The sequence below is a fragment of the Sus scrofa genome, chromosome 9 (assembly GCF_054392235.1).
Source record: "Sus scrofa isolate SSC_HxYL_T2T_F1_AM1 chromosome 9, Sscrofa_HxYL_maternal_Yorkshire_Landrace_v2.0, whole genome shotgun sequence".
Taxonomy (NCBI): Eukaryota; Metazoa; Chordata; class Mammalia; order Artiodactyla; family Suidae; genus Sus; species Sus scrofa.
The window spans coordinates 83133005-83150875 of NC_139391.1; the positions used below are offsets into that span (position 1 = coordinate 83133005).

The 17871-nt window shown below is 40.2% G+C and overlaps 1 protein-coding gene across 13 annotated transcripts in view; it reads right to left on the reverse strand.

The window, feature by feature from the left end:
• ICA1 (islet cell autoantigen 1) overlaps positions 1–17871 on the reverse strand; it is a 150586-nt gene that overhangs the window by 101178 nt on the left and 31537 nt on the right. For 11 of the 13 annotated variants that reach the window (XR_014815863.1, XR_014815864.1, XR_014815862.1 and 8 more), the window contains exons 5-6: positions 12238–12361; positions 7177–7375 (exon numbers count right to left, since the gene is read on the reverse strand). The exons of the other annotated variants lie outside the window; for them this stretch is intronic. Coding sequence is in view for 8 of the 11 variants with exons in the window: in XM_084977096.1 (XP_084833222.1) it covers positions 7177–7375; positions 12238–12361 (323 nt within the window). In the remaining 3 variants the exon portion in view is untranslated. The remainder of the gene's footprint in view (positions 1–7176; positions 7376–12237; positions 12362–17871) is intronic. 13 annotated transcript variants of the gene reach the window in all.

Below are 17871 nucleotides of genomic sequence, written 5' to 3' on the forward strand. Positions count from 1 at the left end.
TGCTGGCATAGCCTGAGTCTCATTTTTATTCAATGGCAGGATTAAATAAAACACTAAAAAGATACATATTATATTTGTACATTATGTATGTAGAGTTCAAAGCAGGGTCTTAAAGAGTTTTTTGTATGCTAATGTTCATAGCAGCCCTGTTTACATTACTCAAGGGGTGGAAGCAACTCACATACGTCCCCTCATGACTAAAGAGACAAATAAAATGTGATGCATACATGCGATAGAATATTATCCAATTTTAAAAAGAAGTGAAATTCTGCCACATGCTGCAACATGGAGGAACAGTGAAGATACTATGCTAAGTGAAATAAGCCAGGCACAAAAACACAAATGCTGCATGATTCCACCTACCTGAGGTAACCTAAAATAATCATAAATTCCTAAAAACACAATGTAGCATAACAGTTGCCAGTGCCCAGGAGAGAGGGGAATGCAGAGTGTTTGTGTAATGGATATAGAGTGGCAGTTTTTCAAGATAAAATAGTTCTGGAGATTTGTGGTTCAACAATATGAATATACTTAACACTACTGAACTGGCCATTTACAAGTGGTTATGATGGTACATTTTAGGATATAAAACCATCTTCAACATGTCTTGGAGGTGCCTATAAATCAAGGGACTTGTAAACAAGGGGAATGCAAACACTTTCCTGTAAAGGGGCAGAAAGTCAAATAAATATTTTGGCTTTGCAGGCCACAGTCTCTGTTGTTAATACTCATCTCTGCCATGGTATTGTGAAAGCACCTGTGGACAATAAGTAAATGAATGAGCATGGTTGTGTTAAAAATAAAAACTATAAAATTAAGTGGCTGGCCCATGGGCCACAAGTTTCTGACCCTCACAATAGTAGTAATATCTAAATAAGAGATAGATATTAACACTTCATAAATGTCAAGGGCTCCTCTACCCAAGAATTAGGAGTGAAACATTCTTTTGTTTCCAGAGCCCAAAATTAAAGCAACAGTAACAAGACCAAGCAAATTCATCAAGACTAGAACTTGCTTGTTGGAGGAAAACACGACACTGACAAAGGACACGTTAGCCCTGCTTGAGAGTATATGCACTTCTCTACTGATGAGCTTAATGATTTAGAGGGAACATAACAAAAATACTACAGCTGGAAGAGAGCTTGGCAACCACCTAGAACCTATCCTTTAGTGGATGAGAATTGCAATGGGCTTATTATCCCGATTCAAGCTGTCAGAGCTGGTGCAGGTAGGTCTGGTACTAGAGTGTAGAGCCACCCTACCTTTGAGGCTATGCCCTCTCCTCCTATTTCCAATCACTGGCAGAGGCCAGCCAGCCAGCCAGCCAGCCAGCCACCAGCTATACAAGGGTTAGCTGTTTCACGCTTTCCTAAATGGTCTTGGCTTAACCCTGACACTAATTTTTGCTCTTCACCAAGTTCAGTGGAGAAAATCAATAAAGACACACAAAGTCCCAAAGGCCTCATCTCATGAAATTCAGAAATTAAAGCAAGGGGATAATGATTTGTTCCCTTCTCCTTGTGCCGTGTGAACATGGCATGTTTTTCCTAGGTGGGGGAGAGAAACAGCAACCCAAGCGTGGGGTTTAGCAGCTGGATTCAGCCTTCTTGGGGACCACCAAAAAACAGGCGCCCTAGTTAAACAACCAAAACAAATAACCGCCATGCGTCAAAACCCAACAAATGGAAACGGATGGTTAGGAAACAGATGCAATAGGGTGTGTTAGCTTTACAAAAGGAACTTTCACCTCATCAATGAATTCAAGCCAGTGCACAGAACTTTAATACCAGAAGAGACAGAGAGGAGGGATCAAACCCGCCCACCGCTTTCATGTATGAATTGGGCAAAGCCCTGGGCGTCAAGGTACCGCCTTCAGAGACTTAGTGTTGGTCTCCTATATGGATCCAAACCTGACATTTTTCACACTCACCCAACACAACCCCATGGAGAGGGGGTAGGGAGTGTCTGAGACCCACCCTTGGCACTGAACAGAAGCAGAACCCCAGTGAAGCCCAAGAGCTGGATGGCTCAGGCTAAAAGGAAGGGCCTTTATCACAGAATGGGGATATAGCTGGGCGGTGACATTCAGGCATTATTTGTCGTCCCCAGCTCCCATGGGATCTGCCCTCAATTGCTAAGAGAGCCCGACCTCTGACAAAGACCAACGATTTCAGCAGTAATTAATGATACTGTCAAATTAATTAACCCAAGTCTTTGTCCACAGGAAAAAAAAAAAAAAAACCCTCCGATGTCAATACCGATGTTTGCTAGTCCTTGACCAAGCTCTACGGACCCAAACCTTCAGTCGACACCCAAGGACACCACTGACTGATGACCCTAAGAACTCCCACCTATTAAGCCACCACCATTTGTTAATAAACCTTCTCATGGGTAAGGTATCCTTTGATAACATGACTTTAGTGATTTCATACTTCTCCAGATTCTAACACTCTTTTAAACAGAGTCAAGCCTAAGAATACCTGCGTGTATCTTTCACACTCCCTACCTTTTCGAAACCCTTTTGAATTACAGTGATGAAACGCCAGACAAATGCTGTAGGATTTCATTAAGCCATTTAATAAATGGGCCTCATTAAAGCACCAGTTCCCATGTCCTTGTCTATAAGGACTCCAACTAATGCAAATGCCCAGCTATACGTTTCCATATTATCTCTTTAGAGGATTCAGGATGATTTTCTTACACCTAGCACAGCTTTTATTCCATTTAGAATAATTACCCTCTATCCCATTTCTGACTCTCAAGAAAAACAAGACACTTAATTGACCACAGGAGGACTCTCTCAAGGGCGTGAGGCTGCAAAAGCTCTTCAGTGAGCTCACAGCTTAAGCTGATGTAATCTGCTACAAGAAGCCGGCTCTATTTTTAAGTTAGACCCTTTTACTGTGCCTTCAAAGGGCACATACATCACACGTTGTAACTGCTCATAAAATACTTTGTGGCCTCGTTGTCTCCCGTCCATTTCCCTCCTGGGGTGAATCGCACTGTCAGGAGGACTTCCAACCGCAATAACAGCCCAGCCCAGCCCATTTAAAAGCATCCACCATTCCTATTATCTGGCCTTTAGGAGAATGGCTACATGTGGCCCCACTGTCCAGGTGTCTCATTTACCACGGTAATTTTGACAAGGAACAGATGATGAGCAGGGGCCTTCTCGAGGGCTGGGATCAAGCTTTTCCACCTCTTTGTATTTCCATCCCCTCAGATAGGCCCTTAATAAATGCTTATTAACGCTGCTGCCGAGAGAGCTCTGTCATCGGGTTCGTGTGCTCACAGGGTGCCAGAATGAAAACAGATCATTTGCTTTGTTTAACTTTTTCATTCATCATTTCAGTCATGCTCGCTGCTTGTTATTAAAAAAAAAAGTTACTTAGCATTTTGAAAACACCAAGAAAAAAAGCCTTGGTTGGAAGTTAAAGTACACATGTTCTTGCTATTTATTTATACATATTCTGCTCACTTCTGAAAAGAATGAAGAGCTCTATAATTAATGTGGTGCTGTTGGGAGTCTGATGGAGGTTAGAACAGCACATTTCTCCCTGGTCGGCTTCTTTCTCTCTTCCTTGGGCACCCTGTCTCATCTGCAGCTCAGGCTTGGGCCCTTCCCTTCCCACCCTTCCGCACTCTGAAATCTGAGCGAGCTGGTATTGCTGGTGAAAATACAAGATGGACAGAGCCCCTCCCCTTCTCCACACGACTTATTCCCCTCAGCTCTCAGGGACGATGTCCCTTCAGCTGGGGCCTGATTACCAGCACCGATCACATCCCACATCATCCACTTTGCCTTTCATGCTCTGTTTGTAGGGAAATAACAGGACCTAAATTGTCCTGTTTGCTTTCACCTAAAGGCCTTTGTGTATGTTGCTTCCCCAGACTGCAACTCTGCTGGCCCCCCTCCTTCCACCCAGCTCCTTACCTCTCATCCTTCCTAGTTTGGATGCCATTCCCTCCAGGAAGCCCTCCCTGATGTTCCTGTAGCACCAGGTGCGACCTCAGACAATGGTTCACCTGACCTCATCATGTTTTCTTGCTCTGACCCCAGGAGACTCCTGTGACAGGAGGGCACCTCTAAATCCCCTGCACTCAGCCTGGCACAAGGTGGGTGTCAATGTCATTTGTTGGATGAATGAATAGGTGAAGGAGTGGACACCTAAGACTGGGACCAGGGGGATCACACTTGTAGATATGGATTCCAAGTTTGTTTCCTCAGAAAGACTGAACTCAGGAGTTCCCATTGTGGCTCAACAGAAATGAATCTGACTAGCATCCATGAGGAAGCAGGTTCGATCCCTGGCCTCGCTCAGTGGGTTAAGGATCCGATGTTGCCAAGAGCTATGGTGTAGGTTGCAGGCATGGCCAGGATCCCACATTGCTGTGGCTGCGGCGTAGGCCAGCAGCTGCAGCTCCGATTCAACCCCTAGCCTGGGAACCTCCGTATGCCTCGGGTGTGGCCCTAAAAAGACAAAAAAAAAAAAAAAAAAAAAAAAAAGGAGAAAAGAAGAAAGACTGAATGACTGAACTCATAGAACAGAATTTAGAGCAAGACACCACTTTATCTCAGGATTCATCCATCAGGATGTGAAGGAAGCAGTTGGTTGGAGGAGACTATATCCCCCTCCCACAGTGACTCCCGAGGAACTACCCACAGCTGGACCACTCTCCCAGAGGACTCGGAAATGCATTTCAATAACACTTTCCTGAGAGAGAAATGGAGACTATTTACAATGGTGTCCCACTGGGGGAAAAAAACAGAAGCTTGCTCAGATTCACGTTATGAACTCCAAGTGAATAGCAAACTCTGCAATTTAAATTCATTCCAAAGAGGGCAGCAAGACACAAATTAATAATGCTACTTCTTACATACAAAACCATAGATATCAATTCCCAATTCTCTAAACCTCAACAGGTCTGTTGCATATGGGAGGAAAGCTCTATAGGTATGAGAAGGCATGGGTCTGGCACTCAAATGCCATGGCTGGAATCTGGTCAGTTTGACATGGGTGCTCATTTGGGCCAGGTGCTGGGCTGGTTCTGGGGTGCTAGGAGTGAAGAGAACTAACCTAATCCCTATCCTCATAGAGAGTTGAGCCTAATTGAATATACACTTGAATACAGTCTTCTATAAAAAAAAAATTCTTTCCCTAAATTCCAAGTACACCATGTTCAGCTATTAAATTAAATCCAGCACACATGGGATTGTGGAGCAAGGCACTGCTTCAGCTGCTTCTGCATGGCAAAGGATTTTTTTTAAAAAACCATATTTTCCAAAATCAAAGGATTGATGACACTACAGACTGGGTAATGTTTCAACATTCAAGCCAAATGACGAAGGACTTGGTTTATTTCATCTGTCCACAGCTAGTAACCACCCTTCAAAACAAAACCAAATAAACACAATTTCACGTGAAAGTCTCCCGCCTTCCAGAATAATTTTATGTTTACTTTTATTACCTGGCACATAGAAAGTGCTCAAGAAATGTCTGTTGAATGAATAAGTCACAGGAGAGTTGTTACTATGAAAACACCGTTGTCAATTTTAGGTATGTCTTTTAACTCCCTGTTTCTTTTCTCTTACAGAAAAAATTATGCATATTTTCTAGGACTCTGACTTCCATTTCCCTGTCTGATCCTGTGCCAGTTACGTAACACAGGTATCATTTTCCTCACCTGTAAAATAAAATCTGTGTCTTGGTTATTGTGAGGCTTAAAGAAGATAGTGGATGTAGAGTGACTGGTATTACAATCTGCAGATAAATGTTGAGTTTTTGGTTCCTTTCCCCTTTTCTAACCTCTCCACTCCATCCTTCTCCAATCCCTAAGGAAAGTGTCAAAGACAAACCAAGTTACTGGCTCAATTAGAAATGTGGCATGGGCTCACCACCATCTAGCTGTCCACCTTTGAAAATTTTATCTACTAATTCGGGGTCTTGGTTTTCTCCTTTATAGAATGAGTGAGTTTCACCAGCCCATCTGTAGGGGATTTTTCAGTATTGATTTTCCATGAGCTCAGAAACCTGCCTTAGTGAGGAGTCCCTGCTGCTAACACACTAACATCATCTATGATCAGAAGGAAAATTGACTCTGAGTCCCTTCATACAGATGGATCCTAAATTACAAGCCAAAGTAAAACCTGACTTCGAAAGAATTTGTATCAATCTAATACCTGGGTTGAAAATTGGTGGCCCTATTCTTAAGCAACACAAGGTCCTTCCTTTCCCCCACCCCACACATCTAACCTGCATACCAGCAAGGTTTCCTACGCACAGCTCTGCAAATGATGTACTTAAGAAATCTAGGGATTTTAAGCAATATCACAATTACAAATGGATAATGTGAAATGCATAAGACAATTGACACAATATGTCAAACTTAACATGTGCCTGATTTTTTTTGTCTTTCATACTCTGAAATATATCCAAATCGACCAAACAAAGACCTACCAAGATTGTACACAACGAAAATCTCTCTGCATTTTCATAAATACTCAGTGTATGGCTGCCACCTAGTGGTGCAATATATCATTGTATGACCAAATTTCCAAAGGGCCAGATTCACACAAGACACTTAAAAAAACCAACAAAACATTGTTCCTCTGGTCATTTCAGGAAAATTTAAGAGCATATCCATCTTCTCAGCTATCTATTTGTCTCATACAAATATCCAAAGGGTCTACTGCAGATGGAGTCATTGCTACATTATTTTAACCTTCCCTCTAAACCTCACTGCTTCTGAACCATTTCACAAAACAAAGGAACATTATTATTCCATTAATTTTAATATTCATTAGCAATTAAAAAAGATTTCCCCAATAGTCTGTTCTCACCTTCCAGTTTCATTTGATCTAATCTTGATTTTTAGTTATGCATGAAAAAGCATTTAAAAGTGACAGCCTTACCAAAAGTGCACATTATATGAAAATCTGAGTTCAATTAAAACCAGTTGCTAAATCCCAGCAATCTCCAGCTGTCTCTTCTATCATATCCTTAGAGAATTATATATCACATTAATTGGTATTCTGTCACATAAAAAGACACTACCGATGATTAATTGCATCCTTGGTACTTTTGAGTTAATGTCTTCTTCACTAGAGGGATTCAAATCACACCTCATTACCTTCTAGCAGGTACCACTTTGGGTAACCACCTCAAAATCTCCTACCTTCCTGAACTTCTCCATTTGCTTGTAGAGGTCTGGATCAAGCTCCTGTGACACATCCTTCATCCACAGCAATGCCCCTCTGTATTCAGTCCGGCATTGCTCCATGCGGTTCACTGTCAGCCAAGTGTCTGAGATGGCCCGATGCCGAAAAGTCTCCACTTCTTGGTGAAAGCGACACAAAGGATTTCGCAAGGCCAATCTAGACAAGAGGGTAAAGCCACAATCTTGAAACAAAGAGGGCCAGCAATTTGAATCCTTGACAGTTTACCAGGCTTAACCTCGTGAGCCTAGAACAGTGACTGAAACATAGTTGCTGCAGAAATTTTTGCTGAATTTTAATTGAAATGTATGTGAACTGATGAGCCAGCAAGAAATGATTATCCATGTGCTGACTGTTTAGACGACTGTTACTTAACTGTACCACTGGGGAGTCTCAGTCTTGTTGGGGATGGTCTCATGCCTGGGCAGAGTACTTGTTTAAAGCTAGACCCGACCTTGTGTTCATGGAGAAAGGTCAAGGCATGGCCATTTCCCATTTCTATTTTTGGCCACTCCCTGCCTTCTGCGCTCTGTAGCCTGGTCCTTTGAGGAGAGGTGGATGTGTGTAGGATTAGGGTCCCCCTGGCTAAGCCATTCTGGATCACGCTCTGAAGGCCAGGGCACCTGCTGCTTGTTCCAATAGTCACAGAGAATTAAGCACAAACAGCAGTATCTTTAAATGTTCTAGGAAGATGGAGAAGAACATTTACTGAGGGTCTACTCTGTTAGGCAATATCAGAGAGGTTATGTGATTTCTTATTTAAAAAAAAACTTAAGGATAATACACCAGAAATGAATGTATATTATACAATGAAGTGGGTGTAAAATCATTATAACATTGGTCATGGCACACCATCATTTACTGAGCAAAAAATCTTTGATGCCTATCAACCTTTGGATAAAATATTTATTGTATTGGGGGGAGATGGGGTACTGCTTCTTCCATCTTCCTACCTAAATGAGTCATGTCAGATGTATTATACTCTTCAAACACAGGCGTCTCCATGAGGTTGAGGGGCATAGGTTCAAAAAAATTTAAAGGTTAATATTTACATTTCAATTTACATGCAAACTTGTTAAAGTGAAGGGAACAATGGTGTCAATGAGCTGGAGTCAGCTCTTGGTAGTACCATCAATGTGTGCCTTGCCTTATATGCAGAGAACATTCTAAGAGTACAAATAGGGCAATATACTGCTTAAAAGTCCTTTTTACTATGTTCTCTGGTTTTCCTCTTGTCTGTAAAGCATTGTTTTTAAATATTTAGCACTTCTCTAAAAATAGGTTGCTCATGTCATCCTACCTAGATATTGCTGGCTGTTTTTAATGACATATTGTTCTGCCATAAAGTAAGCTTGTGTTTTATCACCATTAAATTGGATTAAATTTAATACTTACTTTGCATCACACTGAATGGGCTGTTGTAGCAATGATTACCCAATAATTCAGTAAAACAAATGCTGGTGGAGAAGGTTTATAAAATTGGAGACTTCTATTTAAGGAAAGAGTCCTCAGCTGTCCCCCTAAGGATCCTGTTCATTTCTGGTCCCCTTTGTCTCTTCCTTTAGAGTTTGCCAATTTCCCTAAATTGGCTGAAACAGAGTTTTGTGAATACAATATTCTTTGTTGTAAAGTTAGAAACCTTTGAAGGTGTAATGACATGGTGATAGATGTTAAGATCTTGAATAAAAGACAAAGGCATATAAAGTCACCTCATTTTTTTCTGTAATTTGTTCTATGTAAAATCAGAAAAGTGAAAACCCACTCACTTGTAATACCAGAGATTGAGTCTACACCAAGAAAAACATTTAATAACCACAAACATCAAGCTTCAGTGAAAGACTGGCCCATGTTTTCATTCATTAAAATCTACCTGATGGGAACACTAATAAAGTGCCTAAAGGTCTAGTCCAAAAACATGTATTCTTTAGTAGGAAAAGGTAGAAATGACATAGGTACTGGGCAGAGGGCTAGGGTTAAATGTATTATTCCAGATAATGGAATGCATTGCTATGGATTTTTTTTTTAAAGAATTATATGGACATAAAAATGTTAGGATTAATTGAACGAAAAATCAATTTATTAAATAATCAGTATGCAATATTATACAAAAACTGGTCATTTGAAGCAACATGGATGGAACTAGAGACTCTCATATTAAGTGAAGTCAGAAAGACAAATACCATATGGTATCACTTATATCTGGAATCTAATATACAGCACAAATGAACCTTTCCACAGAAAAGAAACTCATGGACTTGGAGAACAGACTTGTGGTTGCCAATGGGGAGGGGAAGGAAGTGGGATGGACCGGGAGCTTGGGGTTAATAGATGTAAACCATTGCATTTGGAGTGGGTAAGAAATGAGATCTTGCTGTATAGCAGAGGGAACTGTATCTAGTCTCTTGTGATGGAACACGATGGAGGATAATGTGAGGAAAAGAATATACATATATATGTATATAGAGATACATGTTATATATATATATATATATATATATATATATATATATATATATGACTGGGTCACTTTGCTGTATAGTAGAAATGACAGGACACTGTAAATCAACTATAATGAATAAATAAAAATCATAAAAAATGTAAGATACTGTTTATATTAAAATATATTCTGGCAAATTCAAACTATGTCCATTTGAGGTTTGAGAACTCAACTTTATGAGAGTTTGTCATAATTTTCCTTACTTCCCTCATGTGTAGAGGACTAGTTTGGATTTCATGTACCCAGGGATCAGCTGAGTACCATGAAATCAGGGTCATCTTGCAGGAAGCCACCTTCCAAATTGCAACACTGTCTGAGCTGCATTAATTTATGGATACAGAGTGGTTTGCTGGCTTATAAGTGATACTCTCATGTATCATTTGTATTGTTTTGGTTGATTTCTTTTACTGTTTTTGTCTGTCTCCAAAGGTTAGACTACATAAACTTAAGGTACCATACACTCTGTGAGATAATTTGGTACTTAACTATGAAAGCATAGAACGGGATAGCCACATTATAAAATAATGATATGACCAGTAATGATAACTCTGTTGGTGACTGAATTTAGGGATTTGGCTTATTTCCCATAAATGGATGTTAATTTTGGCATGAAGGAATGTACAAGAATTTTTCCCACTGAAATTAGTGATATTATATGTTTAAAAATATGATAATTTATAAAAGACTTTTCCAAATCAAGAATCCTTTTAAGACTAGGGAAAGCATATATGCATGGAAAGTATCTATCAAGGAGTTAAAGCGGGTCAGTCTCTGTTAGTAAAAGTTGATCTGTTTTTTAATTTTCTCCTTTTGGTTTGTTCTTGTTTCAAAATTTTTTGAGAATGAGTATGTTTAATTTTACAAGGAAAACAGTTACAAACAAGATTAAAATGTGCAATTCAGTGTTGCTCAGCCATAAAAAAGAATGAAGCAGTGCCATCTGCAGCAACATGGATGGACCTAGAGATGATCGTACTGAGTGAAGTAAGTCAGAAAGACAAATACCATATGATATCACTTACATGTGGAATCAAAAATACAACACAAATGAACCTACCTATGAAACAGAAACAAATTCATAGACAGGGAGAACAGACTTGTGGTTGCCAAGGGGAGAGGGTGGTGGGAATGGGATGGAGTGGGGGTCTGGGATTATCAGATGCCAACTATTATACAGAGGGAGGATAAACAAGGTCCTAATGTATCGAAGGACAATATTCACACAGAGAACTATATTCAATACCCTGTGATAAAGCATTCATGGAAAAGAATATGAAAAAGAATATATGTGTAACTGAGACATTTGCTGTACAGCAGAAATTAACACAACATTGTAAATCAACTACATACTTCGACAACATTTTCTAAGGGTGTAATTCAAGATTGTAAACAAAAACTTTTCTTGAAAAACTGGAGTAGGGAATTATTGGAAATAATTGCATTCGACTATGAAACTTGGTATTATCCATAAAATCAGGGTCTAAACATCATCAGAAAGAACCAAAATCCCCAGGAGAGGGACCACTGAAAAATGGACATAATTGGTCTCATTTTTCTATCCCATCTTTCTTGGGTTTTCATAGGAACACCTGTATAACAGGCAGATGGCCTGCTCTTGGCCCACAAGGAAAGAAGCAGAAATTAACAGAAGAAAATGTTGAACAGTTCGAATAAGAGAAATTTTTGTAGCCTGAATATTTTTGGAAGCTACCTACAAGCCTTCTTTAGGTATAATCCTGACTAATATGAGCGAGTGACATTTGGTGGGGGGGCTTGTTATTTACAGCACAAGGAGGAAAAAGAGAGTGTCACCTTCTCAGACATAAAACATGGCTGTATGCAGTGGCTCCTGTTTATACATCGACCATAAATATGAGGTATGGTAGTGTTAAAAAAAAACAAAAAAACAACTCCACTGATCTATTACAACGTTCTCTGCACCAGAGCTTCTCAAACTTGAATGTGCATTGAAAAGAACTGGGGACCCAATGAGACACAGATTGGACTTCAGCAGTTCTGGGATGAGGCCTAGAGTCTGCATATTCAACAAGGTCCTAAGTGAGGCTGCTGATGCTGCTGGTCCAGGATCTGAGCAGAACAGGGGCGAGTATCTTGAACAACATCTCTCTAAAGCTAACTGGCCCCCAGAAAGCAGACAGGGAACCTTTCCACCTGGTCTCATTAGGCTCCTGCTTTAATCAGCTGCTGGAAGGGGACCAAACTGCTTGCTATGAGTAATACTTAAGGTCAAATACAAGCCTAGGATAGTATTCACAGTGATTGGCGTGTAACTATAGACCAGAAGAAATATGAAAACATTTAAAAAATTAATAGGGAAGAAAAAAGATTATATGTGTTATCTTAATCAAGAGTTAAGTACAAACAGACTAACAACTGTGAAAGGCGTAGCTCTTCAATCTCAGGCAAGAGCCTTCTGAAGACCATGGGGAGGTCCCCCTTCATGAGCGAGTGGCCTGATTCTCAGCAGACCTCCCCCAGTTGAACCCCAGTGAAGGACACACACCTTTGCTGGGAAGAAAAGCAGAGGGCCTTTCCTGTCGCTTGCATCATTTTCCCTGCTCTGGTTTTATCTTGGAAGCCTTGGGATCGGAGGAATTTTCCCAGTTCGTTTTCTTCCTGAGACAAGACTGATGAAGAGAAAACCAAAAGGAGCTGTGAACAATGAGCATTTTTATTACAGAGAGGAGGGAGACAAATCACAAGGTCCCCTCTCTTCTAGCGGCAAAGACGAGACGAAATTAAATCCAAGTGGCAGGTTACAAGGTAAGCTCCCCTACCCCCCCACCGCTTTTCACTTTCATGCTGTCCTTCCATTTACGAAATGAGAGATCCAATTCACTTGAGTGCATCTGTCAGTGCGTTGGGTGCCCTGTAATCAGAACCAGAAAATGACCTCTGTACTGAAAAGCGAGCCGATAATGTGCTGCTTTGAGCTGAAATTAAAAAGTTGGGTTTGTCAAGTATGGCTGTGGGAATCTCTTGTGGCCGTCTTTAACGTGGGGCCAGTTTCTTCCTGCTGTTCCCTCTGGCTGACTTTTTGATCTCTGCTTTCTGAGTTACAGTCCTCTGGATTGTAAAGCAATTCAAATATGTTACCTGTGGCCTAGGTTTTTGGCTGGAGGAGGAGGGGGCAGTAATTGAGGATATGTAGGTAATCAAGTTGATGATTTGGTTGGTACTTTTCTTTTTAAATGGGCAGCTGGAACCCAATCTGAATTGGTTATGCCTAATCTTTACCTTTTTCTTTTTCTTTTTTTTTCTTGAAGTACAACTGACATACACATACAACACTATTAGTTTCAGATGTTCAACAGGATGATTCAATAGTTTTATATATTTGGCCTTTGGGGAGCTTTATTTTTAAAGACAACCTCAGAGGGCACTCGGTGAGAAAGTGATGGCTACAAGCACTCTAGAGATGGATTTGGCGGTAAATATTAAAAACTCAGAATTGTATGTCTTTTGACATTGCACTTCTGTTAGGAGCACATCCTGAGGAAGTAGTAAAATAGGCACAAGGATGTCTATATAAATACAATCACGGAGTTATTTATAAGAGCAAAACACTCCCTTTCCCTACCTTGGGAGTTGATTTAATCAATGTGGTGCATCCACACAATGGACATGCAGGGTGTTCTGCAGCCACTGGTCACAATGCACATCCACCAATAGCCGAGCCACTGGCCAGCAGTGACACCAAGCTTCCTAAAATTTTTCCTGTAAATACAACCTTTGCTAGGGACATACTTTGAATACCACTCTTATTTCACATTTCTGCATTGATGCACTTACCAATCCCTGATCTCTAAAAATGCTTTTTAAATGCACCAGGATTGTCCATTTTCATGAACAATCGACTTCTTTCAGCACACACCCTATTCCTGACACAACTTCCCCAGCAATAGCTGTAAAACGCTAGCTGGGAACCAGGAATCCAAAGGTGAAGGTTAAAGCTGCTCTGCTTCCTTATTTGTGACTGTAATTCATGCTCAACATTGCATGGAAAAGAGGTTTTTAGATCCATTCTTCTTGAGGGTCAATAACTACCCTCCTTCCTCTTCTGTCTCTTAAAATCAAGTTCACTGGTCAAAGTCTAGTTCAAAAGCTACTTCTGTGAGGCAGTTGATCCCTCTTTCTTTGTGAAAGCAGCACCCTCTCGGCACCCAGAACTGGAGCGTTCATGGGCAGGCGTGTGTCTACCTCTCCCTGGAGAATCCAAGCTTACTCAGGACAGGGACGGCATCCAAACTGCAGATTTGCAAGGCTGACCATAAAGTCTTATTAGGCCATAAGTTAAATGACTGTGAAATTGAATTAACTATAATTTTTGCCTTATTATCCCTGTGTATTTTACTTCACTTTAACTGGATTTTTGTTTTTGTTTTTTGCTATGTTTGCCATGGTTCTAGGAAGTTTTTAAAAATTCCTGTAAGTATAAGAAGTTTTTTTTTTTTTTAATACCTTCCATTCTTCCTTCTTTCCACTTACTAATATGGGACGCATTTGACTGCACAATGAGAAACAATTTCATGTTTTTGTTTGTAATAATGTGAGGCTACTGTCACCTGTTTTATCTTGAAAGCTCAAGTCACATACAAATGAACATGTGAGCTTAAGCCTAGGAGGAAACCAATTCATGGTACCTGGATGACTATGAGGGTGGAGAAAGGTGCCTGTTCTTAAATAAACCTAAGCAGATTGAAGCATTTAAGAGTTCATTTTTGGTTATTTTACACACTTGAGGATTAAACCTGGGGAGGAAGACAGGTTTCATTTTAAGAACTGAGCTCAGATTAATGGGCAGTGCTGCTCAGGGGGTGGTGGCAAAAGTTTGAGCTGCATGAGGCTTCACATTGGATGACTTAGTGATGACTGTGTCATTTTCCAAGGGATGTTCATTCCTTAATTTTAATTTTAAAATTCAAATGCTGAAATAAATGTATAGAAGTTTAAAATGCAGATGCCACATGGGTATCAGATAACTGAAATGTTTCTATTTTTAAGGTTTCACTTACCTGTGACTTAAGTCAGAGATAAATAAAAATTTATTCATATTTAATTGCTGACTGGATTTCCAGATGTGCACTGAAAAGGCAACTAAAGTGTAAAGCCAATTAGCTTGGCAGCTTTAATTCACTTAGTGCAGATTTATGGATGATCTACTATGTACTAGGCACTGTTCTTGCCACTGTGAATAAAGAGGTGAACAAGACACATAAGGACCCTGCTCTGATGTGCCTGTGTTCAAGGGACAGGAGACAGAAAACAAAAAGTACAAAGCTCAAAACACACTCAAAACACTGAAAGAAAAATACCAGGCAAGGAGTTCCTATTATGGCTCAGCGGGTTAAGAAAGCGCATAGTGCCTGTGAGGATGCAGGTTGGATCCCTGGCCTTTCTCAGTGGGTGAAGGATGGAGTGTTGCTGTGAGTTGTGATGTAGGTCACAGATGTGGCTCAGATCTGGTGTTGCTGTGGCTGTGGCATAAGCCCGCAGGTGCAGCTCTGATTCAGTCCCTAGCTTGGGAACTTCCATAAGCTGCAGGTGCAGATGTAAAAAGTAAAAAAGAAAAAGAAAAAAAATTTTTTTAAAAAAAGAAAAATACCAAACAAGAGAGGGGGCTGGGTGGCTAGGGAGAGCATCTCTCAGCAGGTGACCATTACGCTGAGCTCTGAGGGACAAGGTGCCATGACAGAGGCAATGAAGGCAGAGACATCCCAGATGGAGGAGACAGTAAAGGTAAAAGGGTCACATGATGTGTAAGAGCAAAAGAGGCTGGCCTGAGTGGGGTTGTTTAGGAACTTGTTAGCCATGGTAGAGAAGCATACACCTTACTTTAAGTTTTATCAGAGACTTTTCAGCAAAGGAACAATATGATCCAATGTACATTAAAAAAAAAAACAAAACCCTTTAGTTTGAAATCATTTCAGGCTAATAGAAACACTGAAAGTAGGATACAGTGCCCCTGTGTATTCTTCTTCAGCTTCCCCTAATCTTAGCATCTTACATAACCCTGGTACCATGATCAGAACAAGGAAAACAGCATTGGTACAATACTACTCCCTGAAGCACAATCTTATGTGAATTTTCCTAGTGTTCCCATTACTGTTCTTTTTCTGTTCCAGAATGCCCCAGTACATTGAGTTGTCAAGTCCCTGTGGTCTCCTTCAATCTGTGACAATTTCTCAGTCTTTGTCCTTTTGACCTTGATGTTCTTTAAGGGTATTGGTCAGGTATTCTGTGCACTGTCCAGCAATTTGGGTGTGTCTGCTTTCTCACAATTAGACTGGGGTTGCAGACAGACTTGGGGGGAGGAAACCACGGAGGTGGACTGCCCTCCCTAGTGCTTAATATCAGGGATACATGAGATTAACACACATTATTATTATGTTAACTTCCATCATTTGGTTCAGGTCTTGTCTACTGAGTTTTGCCAGTGTAAAAACTATGGTATTTTTCCTTTTGTAATTATTAAAAAATCTTGGGAGTAGATGCAGAAGACTATGCAAATATCCAGTTTCTCCTCAAACTTACACTAAAACATCTTTCTGTGAATCTTGCCTGCCACAGTTCTTACTGTGGCGTTTGCCTAATGGTGATTTTGTGGTTCCCTGATTCTTTCTATATTTATTAATTGGAATTACTTCATAAGGAAGAGCTGTCTCTACTCCCTTATTTGTTTGTTTATTTCCATACAGACTTAATGGACATTTGTTTTACTTCATGGATTGTAACTTTTTTTTTTTTTTTTTTTTTGTCTTTTAAGGGCTGTACCCACAGCATATGGAAGTTCCCAGGTTAGGGGTTAAATCAGAGCTGCAGCTGCCAGTCTATGCCACAGCCACAACAATGCTGTAGGATCCAAGACACGTCTAAAACCTATACCATAACTCATGGCAACACTGGATCCTTAACCCACTGAACGAGGCCAGGGATCAAACCTGCGTCCTCAAGGATACTAGTTGGGTTTGTTACTAATGAGCCATGATGGGAACTCCTCATGGATTATAACTTAATACTAGCACTTATTTATTTGGTTGCTCAAATTGTCCCAGCTTTGACCATTTGGCACTATGGGAGATTGCTGATTGCTCTCTGATTGCAGTATAGACAATGGGGTGGAGGCAGTGAGGTTAGTGGGGAAGCTGATGTGCCTCAATGAAGGCAGTGGCTGTAAAGGGGAAAGAAAGGAGAATCTGAAAGCAAGTTAGTTGACGAAATAGACCAACATTTGACACACACTGGATGTGGAACAGAGAAATGGGGTAGGTGTGTCATATATCTTGATTTTCTCAGAGCTCAATACTATGGAGTTACAGCCCTGGAGAAAACCTTAGTAAGTAGTAACATAAAAAATTTACAAAATTCTGTGTCTAAGCCCTAGGATTTTGTACTTCTCCCAAATAGTCTTCATAAAAGATTACTAATAAAGGAAAATAACAGATTGTTAATTTATGATTTCTGGAAAGGCGTTTGGCAGTAGTGAAAAAGAGACAAACTTCTCATAGTTTAGTCTCAGAAATATAGAAACTGCACTCAAGTGATTTAAAAATGGAAACTTTAAAACATGCTAGCATACAACTTGATATTTAGCATTTCGGAGGTAATTTTGTTGATAATGATTTTAAGATGGGATGACCATAGGAAAATCTTGTTCCTTAAATAACCTGGTACGTAACATAAAAAATATTCATAAAAGAGTGCTTGCCAACAAAATATAGTCAATGAATTAACTGTAAGTGCCTTCTCTCACCACTTGGTTATTTTAAGAGAAACAAAAGTGGATATAAGAGACTCCAGGCAATCAAATAAAAACAACTCCAAATTTTAAAATCCTAAGATATAAAACTGAAAAAACTTTTTTATAACTTGGAAAATAATTGGAGATACTTATTCATAGTAGACTCAATGCAAAATTCTTCTGTTATGGTACTTTCAATCAAAGGTAAACAGGTAGTTACCACTGTGGCTCAGTGAAAATGAACCTGACTAGCATCCATGAGGACGCAGGTTTGATCCCTGGTCTTGCTTAGTAGGTTAAGGATCTGGTGTTGCCATGAGCTGTGGTGTAGGCTGCAGACAGGGCTCGGATCTGGTGTTGCTGTGGCTGTGGTGTAGGTTGGCAGCTCTGATAGGA